This window comes from Lynx rufus, unplaced genomic scaffold (assembly GCF_022079265.1).
Source record: "Lynx rufus isolate CCGP_SWC_20201006 ecotype Redwood Valley unplaced genomic scaffold, mLynRuf1.p SCAF_9, whole genome shotgun sequence".
Lineage (NCBI taxonomy): Eukaryota > Metazoa > Chordata > Mammalia > Carnivora > Felidae > Lynx > Lynx rufus.
In genome coordinates, this window is record NW_025814897.1 from 54,485,026 (window position 1) to 54,502,279 (window position 17,254).

A 17,254-nucleotide genomic window follows, 5' to 3' on the forward strand; every position below is an offset into this window, starting at 1 on the left:
ATCTAGCCTGTGCCCTTTCCCTATATACTTCCACCCTCCTTTAGCTCGGCTCCCCGCCTTTCGACCACCTGCAAGACCCCAAAGGCTCCCATTGGCTCCTCCACCCTTCCAATCCAGTCTCCTCCCACCAGAGGCACCGCCCCCTCACGCTGCGCCTTCTTTTTCGTTCCGCAGGGGCCGGAGGTGTAGGCGGACAAATTGGGCTGCACCGCAGCAGGGCAGTCGAGCAGCCGGAAGAGGCCTCTCTTTCCCAGAGCCCCACTGCCTTGTGGGACTGTGGCGAGTTCCTCAGGCCTAGACAAGTTTTCCGGATTCCTTCACCGCCCCCCCCCCCCCCGCCTCCCTTGTCGAGTACGGAAGCTGAGAAGGTCCGCGGGCAGTCATGGCGGCGCACCTAAAGAAGCGAGTGTACGAGGAATTCACTAAGGTGGTTCAGGTAATTTACGGAAGGAAAGGTCCCGGGACCAGTCCCGGGCGGGGAAGGTTATTCACCTTCCAGACACTTTGCCAAAACAGGCGCCGCAAACCTGGTTCGAGTGCCGACTACTCAGATGGGCTCTCTGAAACTACACTTAAGTGGGCGTGTTCGTTTGCAGCTGCTGTCGTAGTCACTATTAATATGTGCAGTGTGACACTTCTAAAAAAATAAAATTATTAGCGAGGACAAATAGCACTTTACAATTTACGAAGATGTCTTATCCGTTATTTCAGTTTATTCGGGTTACATTAGCACCTTCGTTTTACACATATGGACTTGAAAGCTTCCTGAGGGATAAGAGGATTCAGAGCCAATTTACTGGTAGAGCCCCTCCCAACTCCTATTTCAGAGAAAGCGCCCCGGGACGAGTTGGTTGTATGCAAAACTAAGGGGTTGAAAGAGTCTTTAGAAATCTCAAAACCCAGCCAAAGCAGGTGAGGGTCACAGGCTGCATAGGGGCAGAACTCTCCATTGGTGGAACAGCTTACCTAGGAGGTAGGGCAAAGTACTTTCTTCTTTGGAGTTAAGGACAGGTGAGCTGAGCCTCTGTCAGAGCAGTGTCAGACACGTGGAGAATCACGTGTCTCCTCATAGGTGTTGCTAAAGTCGAGGTTGATCCCAAGTTATCTTGAGTGTGCTGCTTCTTCGACTTTTTATGCAAATCACCTGGTGATCTTGTTAAACTCTAGATTGTACTCAGTGGGGTGGGGGAGGTGAGGCAATAATCTGCATTTCTGACAAGCCCTCAATTGATGCTGGTAGACCAAAAGCCTCCTTAGATCCGTAGAGTACCCCTAGATCCTTAGACTTCGAGGGTAGCAAGACTTAGACCATCCAGCAGGAAACTGTCCTTAAACATTTAAATCATTCCTTCATGTAAATGAGTGGTTACTGTGTATCAGGTATACTGAAAGGTGTTGAGCTACAAAGCCCAATACAGGTGAGGGTCCTTCTCCATTAGGAGCTCACAGACTAGTGGGAGAGACAGAAAAACTTATCTGTGATTATAGTACAGAGGGATGATTCCATTGAAAAATCGAGTTTTTCTTCCTGTTTTCACTTATTTCACTTACCACATCTTTGTAGCATATTCCCACTGTAGGGAAGTTATTCTCATTATTTTTTTTTCTTAAAATAACTTTGAGATTTAACGTTGACACTTTGTTGCTCCATTTTATGTGAAATTGGTTTTGTTGAACTTTCAGAATGAGTCAAGATTCAGGAAGTTTTTATTTTTTATTATTTTTAAAAATTTTTAAAGTAATCTCTACACTCAGTGTGGGGCTTGAACTCACCACCCTGAGATCAAGAATCTCATGCTGCATGGACTGAGCCAGCCAGGGCCTCCTCAGGAAAGTTTTTATTTCACAGAGCTCCTTCTTTTGTGGTTTGCTTTCTGGAATTTTCTGGATCTGTTTCCCTTGCCCACTTGCGCGCGCGTGTGTGTGTGTTATGTTTTTTTTTTAAATAATTGCGGTAAAATACATATTTTAACATTTTAAACATTTTTAAGTATACAGTTCAGTGGCATTAAGTTCATTCACATTGTTACCCAGTGTGATTTCCTTTCTTCCTATTGTTGTATTGTGCCCACTTCTCAAGACTACTTGCCCTTCCTCCCGCATGTTATGTGTTTACACTTCTCCAGACTCTTATACCTGTTGTCTCTTTTACATGGAATGCATGTCATTTTCCCCTTTATTTTTGCTCTCACATTTTGGCTTCAAGACGCAACTAAAACCTCAGCAAGAGTTTTGTCTCTTCCTCCTCTGCTTCTGTAGCAAGCACTCTGTACTTGTTTGTCTATTTGTACTTACCCCTCAGTGCTACTATAATTACTAGTTGTTGACGTTAAAAATAGTTATTTTACCAGCAAAAATGTATTTTTTGGGGAATAACAGAGAACTGCAATTCGGCACATGCAAGTTATGGCAAAACCATAGGCAAGTCCAGCAAACTAAGGAGAAGCAGGAAGTCAGGAGAGGGTTTTTTTTTGTGTTTTTTGTGTTTTTTTTTTTTAATGTTTGTCTATTTTTGAGTGAGAGAGGCATAGAGAGAGGGACTCTCTGTGGGCTCTGCATTGACAGCAGTGAGCCCGATGCAGAGCTCGAACCTAGGAACCGTGAGATCATGACCTGATCCAAAAGTCCTATGCTCAAATGACTGAGCCACCCAGGCACCTCCGGGAGAGGTTGTTTTGAAGGGAAAGTCTAGGGTGATGAGAATTTCTCCTTAGCTGAGTTGCAAGGATGGTTGATTTCTTGTAGGAGAGGTCATGTGCATCTTTCCCTGTTGGGGCCTATAACTGAAGATTCTTTCCTGTTGATTCTTCTGTTGGACTCTATAATGGACAGTTCTTTCCCTAGTTGACTCTTGAGTAGTACTGTTCCTCCTTCTGGCCTCCCCTTGTATCCTCCCTCCTCAACTTTAATGAGTTTTCCCTTTATTAATTTTACACAGCATGCACATCTCCCTACCAGTCTGGCCTATTTAAGGACAGAGATAATGCCTGCTTCATCAGTGTCCCCTGTTATGGGCGGGAGAGTCTATGTTGTATGTTGTATGAATGGAGGTCTCAGTTCTTGGATTTTCCATAGAAAGATTTATGTGATGATCCAAACTCGAATAAAGATGGTCAGAAGGAATGTAGCAAGCACAAAGCAGTTTATGAAGGACAGTGCACTTTCAAGAAGGCAGTGTGGGCAGGCCCAGAAGTGGTTATTCCACTGGAGCTAGAGATGTCTTTTTGTGTTTGCATAGGTTATAGGTCAGGGCTGTCTCCAATTGAGGCTGTTGCCAGTCATCTGAGGGACTCCTCCTACCAATTGGGGTGGGGGGTTTGGGCCCTGCAAGGTTCTTGTTGGAACTGTTATGGTTTATAATGAAGGTATAAATTACTCTGGGGCAGAGCTTGAAGAGGAGAGCTGCAAGTTCTGTACTTGTGGCTCTGTCAGCTTCAAGGTGTTGGAAGCCTTAGACCAGGATGTTAAAAGTCATAAATTCAGATGTTGTGCCCTCAGGCTTCTAATGTGTCATCTGTTTATCACTGCCTTTGCCTCCAGCTCAGGTCTAACTTCTCCATCACCCCTGGATAGACCATAGGTCCTGGCTCACTAAACTGTTACTAATGGTTGACTGATAGCAGATTTTGGTTTGTCTTTCCCCTTACATACTCTATAGGGAAAGAAATCTTTCTCAGCTTTTGTACTGATTGGAGCCTAGATAACACTGAAGACTGAGTTTGTGTAGAATAGGATGGGAATGAGTAAGGATTTTAGGAAAAGAACTCATTTCTTCATTCTGCATGAATCATTACCATACAGTGATGAAATGAGATCTTAGTGCTTCTGTCTTTCCCTCTGCTATAAAGGTAAGGAGGGAGAGAGAACTGGTATGTAGTTAGTGGTTATTTTGTATTTGTACAATTAAAGACATAGACTTCTCAAATATCCATACAATATAGGTATTGTGTATTCCCTTTTATAGAAGAAGGAGAGGCCTCCCTCACTAGTAAATGGTTACCGAACCCAAATTCCTCTGCTTCAAAACCCTTGGTCTCTTAAAAAAACAAAAAACAAAAACAATAAAAAAAAAAAAAAACCCTTGGTCTCTTTATCATGCCATACTATGTTCCTGACTAGAATAATCCTAATCTTTTCTCTGTAGATACGTACATTTGTACATTGTAAAGAGGGATTGCTCAGGATATCAAAATGATGCATTAGATGTTAAGGAAAATTATCAATTACAACATTTGCCTTATGTTAGTTATGATGTTTTCTATACCTACCCACCAGGGCCTGACTTAAGCCCTGGAGTGACAGGTTCCCTTTTACTGAACTTTTTGGCACTCATTATATGTAACAAATGCATCTAAAAAGCTTCTAATTATGCACCATCCTTGGGAGAATCGAGAAAATAGTTACTCAAATAATTTTGTGTGTCCTGTGGTTCAGATGATGATCCCTAGTTGAGAAAAACAGGTAGTAGTGTCATCATTCTCATATTGCAAATAATAAAGGTAAAAATTGTAACTTACTTAGAACAGCAGCAGAATTAGAACTCAGACGCAACTCCTAATGCTGAATAATTATTCAGTAAAGAAAAATTTGTTAAGTGACTACAGTTTGCAAGGTATTTTAAAATTTTTTTTACCTTAACCATCCTTTTAATAAAGGCAGAATGCTTTGGGTAGTCATTTGGAGTAAGGGGAAGACTTTTTACTCAGTGTAAGCTGCAGACAGTTCCCATCAGTTCCAGTTTTCTCAGGAGGGAAGCTGAGCCTGCTGGGTGCCTCAGCATACTCGGTATATATTTGTAGAATTGAGATTTCTTTTTAAATAAAGAATGGAACAGATCCTTTGTCCTTTTAACCCTAAAGTTGCAACAGTCCTAAGAGATAGGCAGAACAAAATGTTAGTGGACTTACTTCACAGAGAAAGAAACAGACTTGGAGAAATGAAATAACTAGCCCAAAGTGGTAGGAGCTAGTGAAAAGCAAAATGGGGATTCGTAACTTGTCTCCAATCTAGCGCTCTTTTTTTGTGTTCATTACACTGCTTTTTCCTAAAGTTAGGTCTATTAGCTAAATACATTAGTTGGTATAAGGAAATGAGGCAGTGTTAAATTTGCAGACTCTGTGTTTTCATGTCTTACCTTCCCTACTCCCTTGCAGCAACAGCAGGAGGAAATTGCAACCAAGAAACTCCGATTGACAAAACCAAGTAAATCTGCAGCGCTCCACATAGATCTGTGTAAAGCTACCTCCCCAGCAGATGCTTTGCAGTACCTGCTCCAGTTTGCCAGGAAGCCTGTTGAAGCAGAAAGTGTGGAGGGAGTAGTCCGGATTCTCTTGGAACATTATTACAAGGTAAGATGGTCTTGAGGATCTGATGGAAGTATGTGTAAGAATTTTATCACGTCTACAGAATGGGTTAGTATTGCAAAATAAGTAAGAAGGTGTTCATTCAGCAGTCTTTTTTTTTTTTTTTTTTAATTTTTTTTAACGTTTATTTATTTTTGAGACAGAGAGAGACAGAGCATGAACGGGGGAGGGTCAGAGAGAGAGGGAGACACAGAATCTGAAACAGGCTCTAGGCTCCGAGCTGTCAGCATAGAGCCTGACGCGGGGCTCGAACTCATGGACTGCGAGATCATGACCTGAGCCGAAGTCGGCCGCTTAACCGACTGAGCCACCCAGGCGCCCCGATTCAGCAGTCTTGTAGTGAGTGCCTTCCATGTGCCAGGCACTGTAGATGCAGAGATAAAAAAGATCCAAATCCTGAAATGAAATTCACAAGATGTATTTATTTTTCAGTTTATGTAAGTAAGGGGGAAGAAATGATTTCCAAATATTTGAATCACAGATGAATCAGAATTTTAAACTTCATTATGAAAATTATTAAGCCTATAGAAACGTAGAGACAATACTATAATGAACTGCCAAATACCCATCTCTGGGATTTAATAGTTAACTAATATGTTGCCAAATTTGTTCCCTTTATTTGTTTTCCTGAAGTTTTTTTTTAAAGTATCATGATATTTTTCCCTAAATTGTTCAGTAGAATCTAAAAAACAGTAGAGTAGATCAATGAAACCAAGAGTTGGTTTTTTGAAAAAATAAACAAAATTGATAAACGTGTAGCCAGGCTTCTCAAAAAGAGAAGAGAGGACCCAAATAGATAAAATCACGAATGAAAATGGAATTACTACAACCAATCTCTTAGGAATACAAGCAATTATCAGGGAATACTATGAAAAATTATAGGCCAACAAACTGGACAACCTGGAAGAAATGGACAAATTCCTAAACACCCACACACTTCCAAAACTCAAACGGGAAGGAACAGAAAATTTGAACAGACCCACAACCAGCGAAGAATTTGAATCAGTTATCAAAAATCTCCCAACAAATTAGAGTCCAGGACCAGATGGCTTCTCAGGGGAATTCTACCAGATATTTAAACAGAGATAATACCTATCCTTGTGAAGCTGTTCCAAAAAATAGGGAAGGAAAACTTTCAGACTCCTTCTATGAAGCCAGCATTACTTTGATTCCCAAACCAGACGGAGACCCAGCAAAAAAAGAGAACTACAGGTCAATATCCCTGATGAATATGGATGCAAAAATTCTCAACAAGATACTAGCAAATCGAGTTTAACAGCATTTAAAAAGAATTATTCACTATGATCAAGTGGGATTCATTCCAGGGCTGCAGGGCTCGTTCAATATTCGTAAGGGACTTTAAAAAAAAAATTATTTTGAGAGAGCATGTGTGTGTGTGCGCACGCTCACACACACACATGCATGCATGGGCTCGGGAGAGGGGTGGAAGGAGGGAGAGAGAAAATCCCAAGCAGTCTCCGTGCTCAGCTTGGAGCCCAACGTGGGGGTCAGTCTGACTGACCTGAGCTGAAATCAAGAGTTGGATGCTTACCGACACCTGGATGACTCTGTCGGTTGAGCCAGAAATCAAAATACCAACACTATTCACACATGGCATTGGTCTTTTTTAATCTAGAACAAATTTATTTTTTTAATCTAGAACAAATTTATTGTTTTGGTGACATTGATCTGATAAATTCAGTTGTTTATAAAGTGTCTTCTGAGTTTGTTTACTTGCTTAGGGGTTAACTTCTATATCCCTTTTATTTACTAGGAACTGAAAGTTAGACTTAAGCACATTTTTGAAATTTTTAAGAATATGTTATAGATGAAGATTTGTATTTCATATTGCATCTGTGAGGATGCATGTAATGTCTTCAAATGTTCACTTGCAAAAGCTTCTTTTTCCTTTCAGTCTGTTCTTTCTATAAACTATGATTATTTAAGTCTTTTATGTATGACATACAGGGTCTTTTCCTTTACACGTATAATGTTCTAGCTTAATCAGAAATGTTTGCAGTTGTCCAAAGACTTTGTGGGTTTTCAGAAACCCATGTCTTTTCACACACTGTTCCACCAGCCTAGAACCCCTTTCTTCCTCCCACTGCCCTGTGATCTGGTCTGCCACTTTCTCTGCCAAACACATTCTTTCCTCAGAGTCTTTCACTTATGTTTCCTTCTGCCTAGAACACTTCCCTCAGATGTTCGTATGTCTGCTTCCCACACTTTGTTCAAGTCTTAGCTCAAATGTCACTTTTCCATTAAGGCCTTTTTTTTTGTCCCTGTATTTAAAATTGAAATGGCTTATTCGACCCCAGAACTTCCTAGCCTCATTCCTTGATATTGTTTTCTCCATAGCACTTACCAACTTCTTATAATCTATATAATTTTCTCATTTATTTTGTCCCTTGTCCATTTCCCCATACTAGAATATAAGCTCATCTTGAACAGAGATTTTTGTTTTTAACTGGATAGTTGATTTAAATTGACAGTGTGTGGTAAAATTAATATTTGTTGAATGAATAAGAGTTTTTACTCAGTTAACAAGTGGTTATTATATATCCAGCACTTTTCTGGATACTGGACACATCTGTTAGCACATTTATTAGCTCTTAGTATTGCCATTTTCATCATATATGTCTCTGTCCTTTAGACTTTAAGCCCCTAAGTTCAGAGACTACAAATCTGTTTATCTCTGTCTCAGTGCCTGGCAAGGTCCCTAGAACACTGTAGGGTGTTAATAAATGCTTCCCACATGTTTTACATGAATTAAATCTAGGTTTCTGTTCTTTAGTTTTCAGACACTTAGTGATCTGTTTTCTTAGCAGTATTTACCTATTATAATATAACTTTGCTACCACTAATCATCTGTAATAATACTTCTAAGAACAGTTAGCATTTATATAGTGCGTTGGAGTTTAGAAAGCTCTTTCCACATGTAATGTTTTATTTAATCTTGATGACATCACCATTGTTATATGTGTAATCCAGATGAGGAACTAAGTTTGGAGCAGTTTAGTATACAAGCTGACCAGCTAAGTAAATGGAGGGTCTGGATTTAAATCTGTTTTTTTTTTTTTTTAACTTTTTGTCATGAAACATTTCAATTATATACACAAGTAAAGAGAGCAGTTTGATTTCCATGTACCCATTACCCAGCTTCAACAGTTACCATCTTGTGGCCAAACTTGTTTTATTCCCATGGCCCCCACCCCATTTCCTCCAGTCTTACTTCTCCACCAGATTCTCCCTGGTATCATACCATTTTGTTCATAAATTTCAATTTATATCTCTAAACACTAAAGATTTTTTTTTAAGGCTTATTTATGTGAGAGTGACAGTGTGAGTGGGGGAGGGGCAGAGAGAGAGAGAGAGGGAGAGCGCGCACGAGAGAGAAGCAAGTTCCATGCTGCCAGCACAGAGCCCCATGCGGGGCTTGAACCCACGAAACTTTCAGATCATGACCTGAGCCGAAACGAAGAGTCGGATGCTTAACCGACTGAGCCACCCAGGCACCCCAACAATAAAGACTTCTTTTTTTCAAAAAAAATTTTTTTTAATGTTTTATTTATTTTTGAGACAGAGAGAGACAGAGCATGAGCAGGGGAGGGACAGAGAGGGAGGGAGACACAGAATCAGAAGCAGGCTCCAGGTTCCGAGCTGTCAGCACAGAGCCCAACGCAGGGCCTGAACCCACAAACTGTGAGGTCATGACCTGAGCTGAAGTTGGACGCTTAACCAACCGAGCCACCCAGATGCTCCAAGACTTTTTTAAAAGACATAATCACAATACCATTGTCATGTCTAACAGAAAAGTTGAACTCCGATCTTCTGATGTCATACCTCAGGCTCTTTAACCAGGCCATGCTGCTCGTAGTCTAGCACATTGTAGCCCGATGCCAAGTGCATCCTGTTCTAGATTGATGACCATAGTGTTTTTTTTTTTATCCTCTCTTCTGTTATCCAGAAATGTGGTCTCTTATATTTTAGTAGATAAACTAGTTGGGCCTCTGTTTCTGTCCTCCAAATTTTTCTTCGGACAGGTAACAGTATTTGGACTTCTTTCATGTGAGAGGTTCTTCACTTACACTATGTACTCGATGCTGTGGAGAATGTAGAATTGTGAGACATTTTCCTTGTCCTTTAGGGGCTAGCAGTATAGTTGGTAGATGGTAGAACAAACAATATATGTAGTAAGTAGTAAGGGCTAAAGTTAATCATTTGTTCATTTTTTTCGTTTTCTCAAAATGCCCTAAATACTAACTCTGTGCTAGGGGGTACTAGGCTGTGTACTAACCCCTGTGCTTCATGTTGGAGATACAGAGATGATTATGTGACCCCTGATCTTAGTCTAGTTGTGTAGGTAACACAATAAATGGATAATAACAACACAGTGTCATAGGTGCTATGAAATCTGGGACAGGTTATGATGTGACCTCGAAGGAGAGGGTAATCAGTTTTACTCGGGAGCAGGAGTCTAGAAAGGCGTTATAGAGTAGTAGTGATGCTTGAGATGAGTCTTAAAAAACGGATCTGGGCCAGTTGGAAAACAGGAGGAAAGGCATTTTAGAAAGAAGGAGCAGTTGTGAGCAAAGGCATGGCAATGTGAAATAGCGTGTCACAGAAGAAATGCAGGCGGCTCTTTAAGAGATAAGACTAGAAATATTGAAAGGCCTTGTATTGTGTGGGTTTTGTTTTAGACATGTCACTCTGGCATGCAGGATGGAGGAATTGGATAAGGGCAAGATGGGTGTTAGGTGACCAACTAGGAGACTGGCCAGTCTGTAGCAAGGTGATGAAAGCCTGAACCAGGAGAATTTTAATGGTGAGAAGAGCAGTTATTAGAGAGGGTTTCCCTGGAGGCAGTTTGTTTTAAGCTTAGATGTTGAGGGTACCAGGGGATAATTTCAGAAAGTAGAACTGAAGTAGTATCCAGATGGATAAAGAATGTCAGTGGTCAGATGTTCTCTTCTTTTTTGTCTCATTCTTGCCTCCTTGCCTCCCTCTTACCTGCTAGGCTCAATTCTTCTGTTTTCTCTGCAGCTCTCTTGTGTTGGGAGGTCTGTGACTCCATTCCAGATTGTTGAAAGGCTACATAGCACTCCTCCTGTCCTCTCTGACTGCAAATTATTTTTGACTAGTATTTGACTAGTCTATTGTCTCTGAAAGACAATTATTTGATTCTGTGATATTTCAGTGATTTGAAGTCTGTAAAAGAATTGGCTCTTTTTTTTTATATTTAAAACTGAATTGAGGCTCTCCGTTCACTCTCCAGTCTACCTTATCTCAGGAAATATTACCATTATCAACATAGACCCTTAAGTCAGAAACCTGAGAAAGATGGTTTACCCTTTCCTTTCCCCATATTCCCTTCCTCACCAAGTCTTGTTGATTTTACTTTCAAAATATATCATGTTTCCACTGTTACCTCAGTAATACAAGTAACTATATTTTAAAAATTTTACTATGAAATGTAACACGTAAAGAAGAATATGTAGAAAAACCTCATACAGCCTATTGATCTACCACAGCATGAACACACTGTGAAACCACGATCCAGGTCAAGAAATTGGAATGTTACCAGCTTTCCATAAGCCTCCTCAAGCTCCTCTCTAATGATTTACGTCTTTCCCAAAAGATCACCACCACTGTCCTGACTTTCAGGGTATTAACTACCTTTAAAATTTCTTTTTTTACCATTAAACCTGCACTCCTAAATACAATTTATTTTTGTCCTTTTTTTTTTTAACTTCATATAATTAGACAATACAGTATGTATCTTTTTATGTGTGGCTTTTGCTCAGAATTCTACATATGGTGTTCATCCTTATTGTTGATGGTAGCTGTAGTTCATTCATTTTTACCACAGCAGAAGATTTCATTGTATGAATATACCCTAATTTATTTACCCATTCCATTATTGATGGACATTTGGGCTGTCTCCACTTTTTAGCTATTACAAGAAACAGTGCTGTGAACATTTTTGTACAGGTCTCCTGGTATGAATGTCTTACATTTCTGTGTTTTGTATAGCCTGCAGTGAAATTACTGAGCCAACTTTTTCAAAGTGGTAGTACCAGTTTATACCCCCGTTAACACTGTGTGAGAATTCCAGTTGCATGTATTTGCCAACATTTGGAATTGTTGATCTTACTCATTTTGACAGTTTCTGTGATGTGTGGTATATCACTGTGGCCTTAATTTGCATTTCTTGGATATCTGATGAAGTGGAGCAACTATAATATGTTTAATTGGGTAATGCCTGTTTATGTCTCTTGCATATTTTTCTTTTTCCTTATTGTTTTGTGTAGATTCTTTATATTCTGGGTGCAAGTTCTTTAATGGCTTTAATGGTTATATGTGTTTCAAATATCTTTTTCCTTTCTAATCCCTCCCACCTTTCCCTCTCTTTTTAGTCCCTTAATGTTGTATTTTGATGAAAAGTTCTTGATATGTCCCAATTTGACAATCTTTTCACTTATTTTTGGCTTTTCTTATCTGATATAAGAAGGGTTTGCTACCATGAGCTTATTGAGACATTTTGCTACATTGTTACTAGAAGCATTATTATTTGCTTTCCACACATGGTATTGATTTGTGTGTATGTTGCTTGAATATATGGAAATCCAGATGTCCCAGCACCATTTATTGAAAAGAATGTCCTTTCTCCATTGTTCTGCAGTACCACCTTTGTGGTAAATGAAGTATCTGTATGTGGATATTTCAGGGCTTTCTGTTCTCTTCCATTGGTCTGTCTATTCTTATGCCAGTACCATGCTGTCTTAGCATAGCATTATAATAAATTTTGACATCTGGCAGGACAAGTTCACTCACTCACCTTGCTCTAAGAATATCTTATTCTTGATCTTTTCATTTCTTTATGAATTTTGAAATCAGCTTGTGAAATTCTGCCCCCAAACAAAATTTGTTAGGATTTTAAGATTGCATTAACTCTATAGATGACATGGGGATTGACATTTTATAGTATTGGGTTTTCCAATCCATAAACATGGTACATCCCTATTTTAATACTGTTTTATAGTTTTCTGCATAGAGGTTTTGTGTATTTTGTTGGTTATTCCTAGATATTTAATATTTTATGTTATTATAAATGATATATTTTTAAAATATCATTTTCTTTTATTTTTTTAATGTTTGTTTTTGAGAGAGAGGGTGAGCGGGCAAGGGGCAGAGAGAGCAGGAGACACCGAATTCGAAGCAGGTGCCAGGCTCCGAGCTGTCCACACAGAACCTGACGCAGGGCTTGAACTCACAGACTGCGAGATCAGGACCTGAGCTGAAGTCAGATATTCAACCAACTGAGCCACCCAGGCACCCCTAAAATTTCATTTTCTAGCAGTACATAGCTGATAATCAGAAATGCAATTGACTTCTATTTATTAACTCTTACGTCTTATAACCTTGCTAAGCTCATTTAACAATTTTAATACATTATATGTAGGTTATTTTGAATTTTTACAAATCATATCAGCAAATAATGACTTTGTTTAATATTAATATAATATCAGCTATATTTTGGTTATGGTTTGCATGGTATACTACTATCTTTTATTTTCATCTTTTTTATAGCTTTTTTGTTTTAGATATGACCTGTGAACAACATGTAGTTAGTTTTTAAAAAAAGTTTTTTAAATTGATCATTTAGTTCATTACGTTTAATGTAATTATTGTATGTGGGTTTAAAATCTACCCTCCTTATTAAATGCTTTCTATTCGTGGGGCACCTGGGTGGCTCAGTCAGTTAAGTAAGTGTCTGACTTCAGCTCAGATCATGATCTCGCAGTCTGAGTTTGAGCCTTGCGTCGGGCTCTGTGTTGATAGCTCAGAACCTGGAGCCTGCTTCAGATCCTGTGTCTCCCTCTCTGTCTGCCCCTTCCCTGCTCACGCTCTGTCTCTCCCTCTCTCAAAAATAAATAAACATTAAAAAACAATTAAAATGTTAAAAAATGCCTTCTGTTTGTTTTACCTGTTTAATGTTCTTTTTTCTCCTTGTTTCTTGCCATCTTTTGAACTAGTTTTTTTTTTAATCCTTTCCACCATCCCTCTTTATTAGCTTGGGAATTATACATTCTTTTATACTTTTTTACTGGTTAAACTAGCCATTACAACATGATTTTTTTTTTAATTTGAAGTGAAATTTTAAAAAATTTTTATTGAAGTATAATACAATATGAATTCTTGACCTATCCAAGTCAAATGTTATATGGCACAGTTACCATTTTGGACAGTGTGAGGACTTACCTCCTTTTATCCATATTCCTGCCTTAAATGTGAATGTAATTGTATATTTTAATTTTCCATTTTTCACTCTGTAAGACAATGTTATTTTGTACAGGCAATATTCATTTAGATTTACCTACATAGTTATCATCTGCTCAGATGTATTTATCATTGTTTTTCTTTCTTTCTTGCATCTGAGACTATTCATCTGGGATTATTTTCCTTTTGGGTGAAGACTACCCTCTGATATTTCCATTCATTGTAAGTTTATTGACATTTGTTTTTGCACGGAAAAGTTTTATTTTACTTCCATTCTTGCAGAATTTATTTTTATTTTTACTTTTACTTTTCTTTCTTTCTTTCTTTCTTTCTTTCTTTCTTTCTTTCTTTCTTTCTTTCTTTCGAGAGAGAGTGAGGGTGCAAAAGGGGGAGGGGCAGAGGGAGAGAGGGAGAAAGGGAATCCTGAGCAGAGCCTGGTGTGGGCCTCAATCCTCATGAACTGTCAGATCATGACCTGAGCTGAAATCAAGAGTTGGACACTTAACTGAGCCACTCAGATGCCCCAGGTATCTCATTTTATTGTATTATCTTCTCTTCTGAATTTTCATTCTTTTGTCTCCTTGTGCTTCATTCTGGACATATCATTTATTCACTAGTTCTCTCTTCACCTTGTCTAGTTTCCTGTTAACCTGTCCATTTGTTCTTAATTTCATCTGTTGCTTGTGTCAATTTTATAATTTCCTCTTTTTTTCTTAAATTTATTTAATTTACATCCAAGTTAGTTAGCATATGGTGCAACAGTGATTTCAGGAGTAGATTCCTTAATGTCCCTTACCCATTTAGCCCATCCCCCCTCCCACAACCCTTCCAGCAACCCTCTGTTTGTTCTCTAGATTTAAGAGTCTCTTATGTTTTGTCTCCCTCCCTGTTTTTACATTATTTTACTTCCCTTCTCTTACATTCACCTTTTTGTTTCTTAAATTCCTCATATGAGTGAGGTCATATGATATTTGTCTTTCTCTGAATGACTAATTTCACTTAGCCTAATACCCTCCAGTTCCAGCCACGTAGTTGGAAATGGCAAGATTTCATTGTTTTTGGTTGCCAAGTAATACTCGATTGTATATATATACCACATCTTCTTTATCCATTCATCCATCGATGGACATTTGGGCTCTTTCCATACTTTTTGGCTGTTGTTGATAGTGCTGCTATAAACATTGGGGTGCATGTGCCCCTTCAAAACAGCACACCTGTATTCCTTGGATAAATACCTAGTAGTGCAATTGCTGGATTATAGGGTAGTTCTATTTTTAACTTTTTGAGGAACCTCCATACTGTTTTCCAGAGTGGCCCATCAGTTTGCATTTCCCACCAGCAGTGCAAGAGAGATCCTCTTTCTCCACATCCTCGCCAACATCTGTCGTTGTCCAAGTTGTTGATGTTAGCCATTCTGACAGGTGTGAGGTGGTATCTCATTGTAGTCTTGATTTGTATTTCCCTGATGATGAGTGATGTTGAGCATTTTTTCATGTGTCTGTTGGCCATCTGGATGTCTTCTTTGGAAAAGTGTCAGTTCATGTCTTTTGCCCATTTCTTCACTGGCTTCTTTGTTTTTTGGGTGTTGAGTTTGATAAGTGCTCTATAGATTTTGGATACTAACCCTTTATCTGATATGTCATTTGTGAATATCTTCTCCCATTCTGTCAGTTGCCTTTTAGTTTTGCTGATTGTTTCCTTCACTGTGCAGGAGCTTTTTATTTTGAGGAGGTCCCAGTAGTTCATTTTTGGTTTTGTTTCCCTTGCCTCTGGAGATGTGTTGAGTAAGAAGTTGCTGCAGTCAAGGTCAGAGAGGTTTTTGCCTGCTTTCTCCTCAAGGATTTTGATGGCTTCCTGTCTTACACTTAGGTCTTTCATCCATTTTGAGTTTATTTCTGTGTATGGTGTAAGAAAGTGGTCCAGGTTCATTTTTCTGCATGTTGCTGTCCCGTTTTCCCAGCACCTTTTGCTGAAGAGACTGTCTTTATTCCATTGAATATTCTTTTCTGCTTTGTTAAAGATTGTTGGCCATATGTTTTGGGGTCCATTTCTGGGTTTTCTATTCTGTTCCATTGATCTGAGCATCTGTTTTTCTGCCAGTACCATACTGTCTTGATGATGACAGCTTTGTAATAGGTCTTGAAGTCCGGGAGTGTGATGGCCTCCAGTTTCGGTTTTCTTTTTCAAGATTGCTTTGGCTATTCAGCGTCTTTTCTGGTTCTGTACAAATTTTAGGATTGTTTGTTCTAGCTCTGTGAAGAATGCTGGTGTTATTTTGATAGGTAATGTATAATTTCCTTTCTTTTTAAAATTCTATTTCTCTGGTGAAATTCTCAATTTTGTTCTTATAATTTTATCAAAATAAAATTATGTTTTTAACAAAATAAGCAGAATTTTTTTTCAAATTTTTATTTAAATTCTAGTTAGTTAACATACAGTGCAATATTGGTTTCAGGAGTAGAATTCAGTGGTTCATCATTTACATACAACACCCAGCACTCATCCTAACAAGTGCCCTCCTTAATATCCATCACCCACCTGGCTTATCCCCCACCGACCTTCCTCCATCAACTCTTAGTTTGTTTTCTGTCATTAAGAGTCTCTTATAGTTTGTTTCTCATTCTTTTTTTCCCCCTCCCATATGTCCATCTGTTTTATTTCTTAAATTTCACATATGAGTGAAATCATATGGTATTTGTTTTTCTCTGACTTATTTCAATCAGCATAATACACCCTAGCTCCATCCATATTGTTGCAAATGGCAAGATTTCATTCTTTCTGATGGCTGAGAAATATTCCATTGTGTATATATACCACATCTTCTTTATCCATTTATCAGTCAGTGGACATTTGGGCTCTTTCTGCAGTTTGGCTGTTGTTGATAATGCTGCTGTAAACATGAGTGTATGTACCCCTTCGAATCTGTATTTTTGTATCCTTTGGGTAAATACCTAGTAGTGCAGTTGCTGGATCGTAGGGTAGTTCTATTTTTAACTTTTTGAGGAACCTCCATACTGTTTCTCAGAGTGGCCGCGCCAGTTTGCATTCCCACCAACAGTGCAAAAGGGTTCCCATTTCTCTGCATCCTCGCCAACATCTGTTGTTGCCTGAGTTGTTGATGTTAGCCATTCTGACAGGTGTGAGGTGGTATCTCATTGTGGTTTTGATTTGTATTTCCCTGATGATGAGTGATTTTGAGCATCTTTTCATGTGTCTGTTAGCCATCTGGATATCTTTGGAAAAATGTCTGTTTGTGTCTTCTGCTCATTTCTTAACTGGCTTATTTGTTTTTTTGGGTGTTGAGTTTGATAGGTTCCTTATAGATTTTAGATACTAACCCTTTATCAGGTATGTCATCTTTTCCCATTCCATAAACCACCTTTTAGTTTTGTTGGTTGTTCTCGTAAGCAGAATTATTTTATTTAATTTATTTAATTTAATTTATCTCTCTCTATTTGAGAGAGATAGAGGGACGGAGGGAGGCAGGGGCAGAAGGAGAGGGAGAGAAAGAATCCCAAGCAGGCTTCATGCCCTGATGTGGGACTCAATCTCATAACCTGTGCTGAAATGAAGAGTCAGAGTCTCAACCTACTGAGCCACCCAGGAGCCCC

General features: G+C 38.9%; 1 protein-coding gene across 1 annotated transcript in view; it reads left to right on the top strand.

Annotated features, from left to right (window-relative positions):
* Positions 1 to 351: 351 nt before the first annotated feature.
* INTS4 (integrator complex subunit 4) overlaps positions 352 to 17,254 on the top strand; it is a 118,708-nt gene continuing 101,805 nt past the window's right edge. The window contains exons 1-2 of the mRNA XM_047071285.1: positions 352 to 436; positions 5,154 to 5,348. Coding sequence (XP_046927241.1) covers positions 383 to 436; positions 5,154 to 5,348 — 249 coding nt within the window. The 5' untranslated portion in view covers positions 352 to 382. The remainder of the gene's footprint in view (positions 437 to 5,153; positions 5,349 to 17,254) is intronic.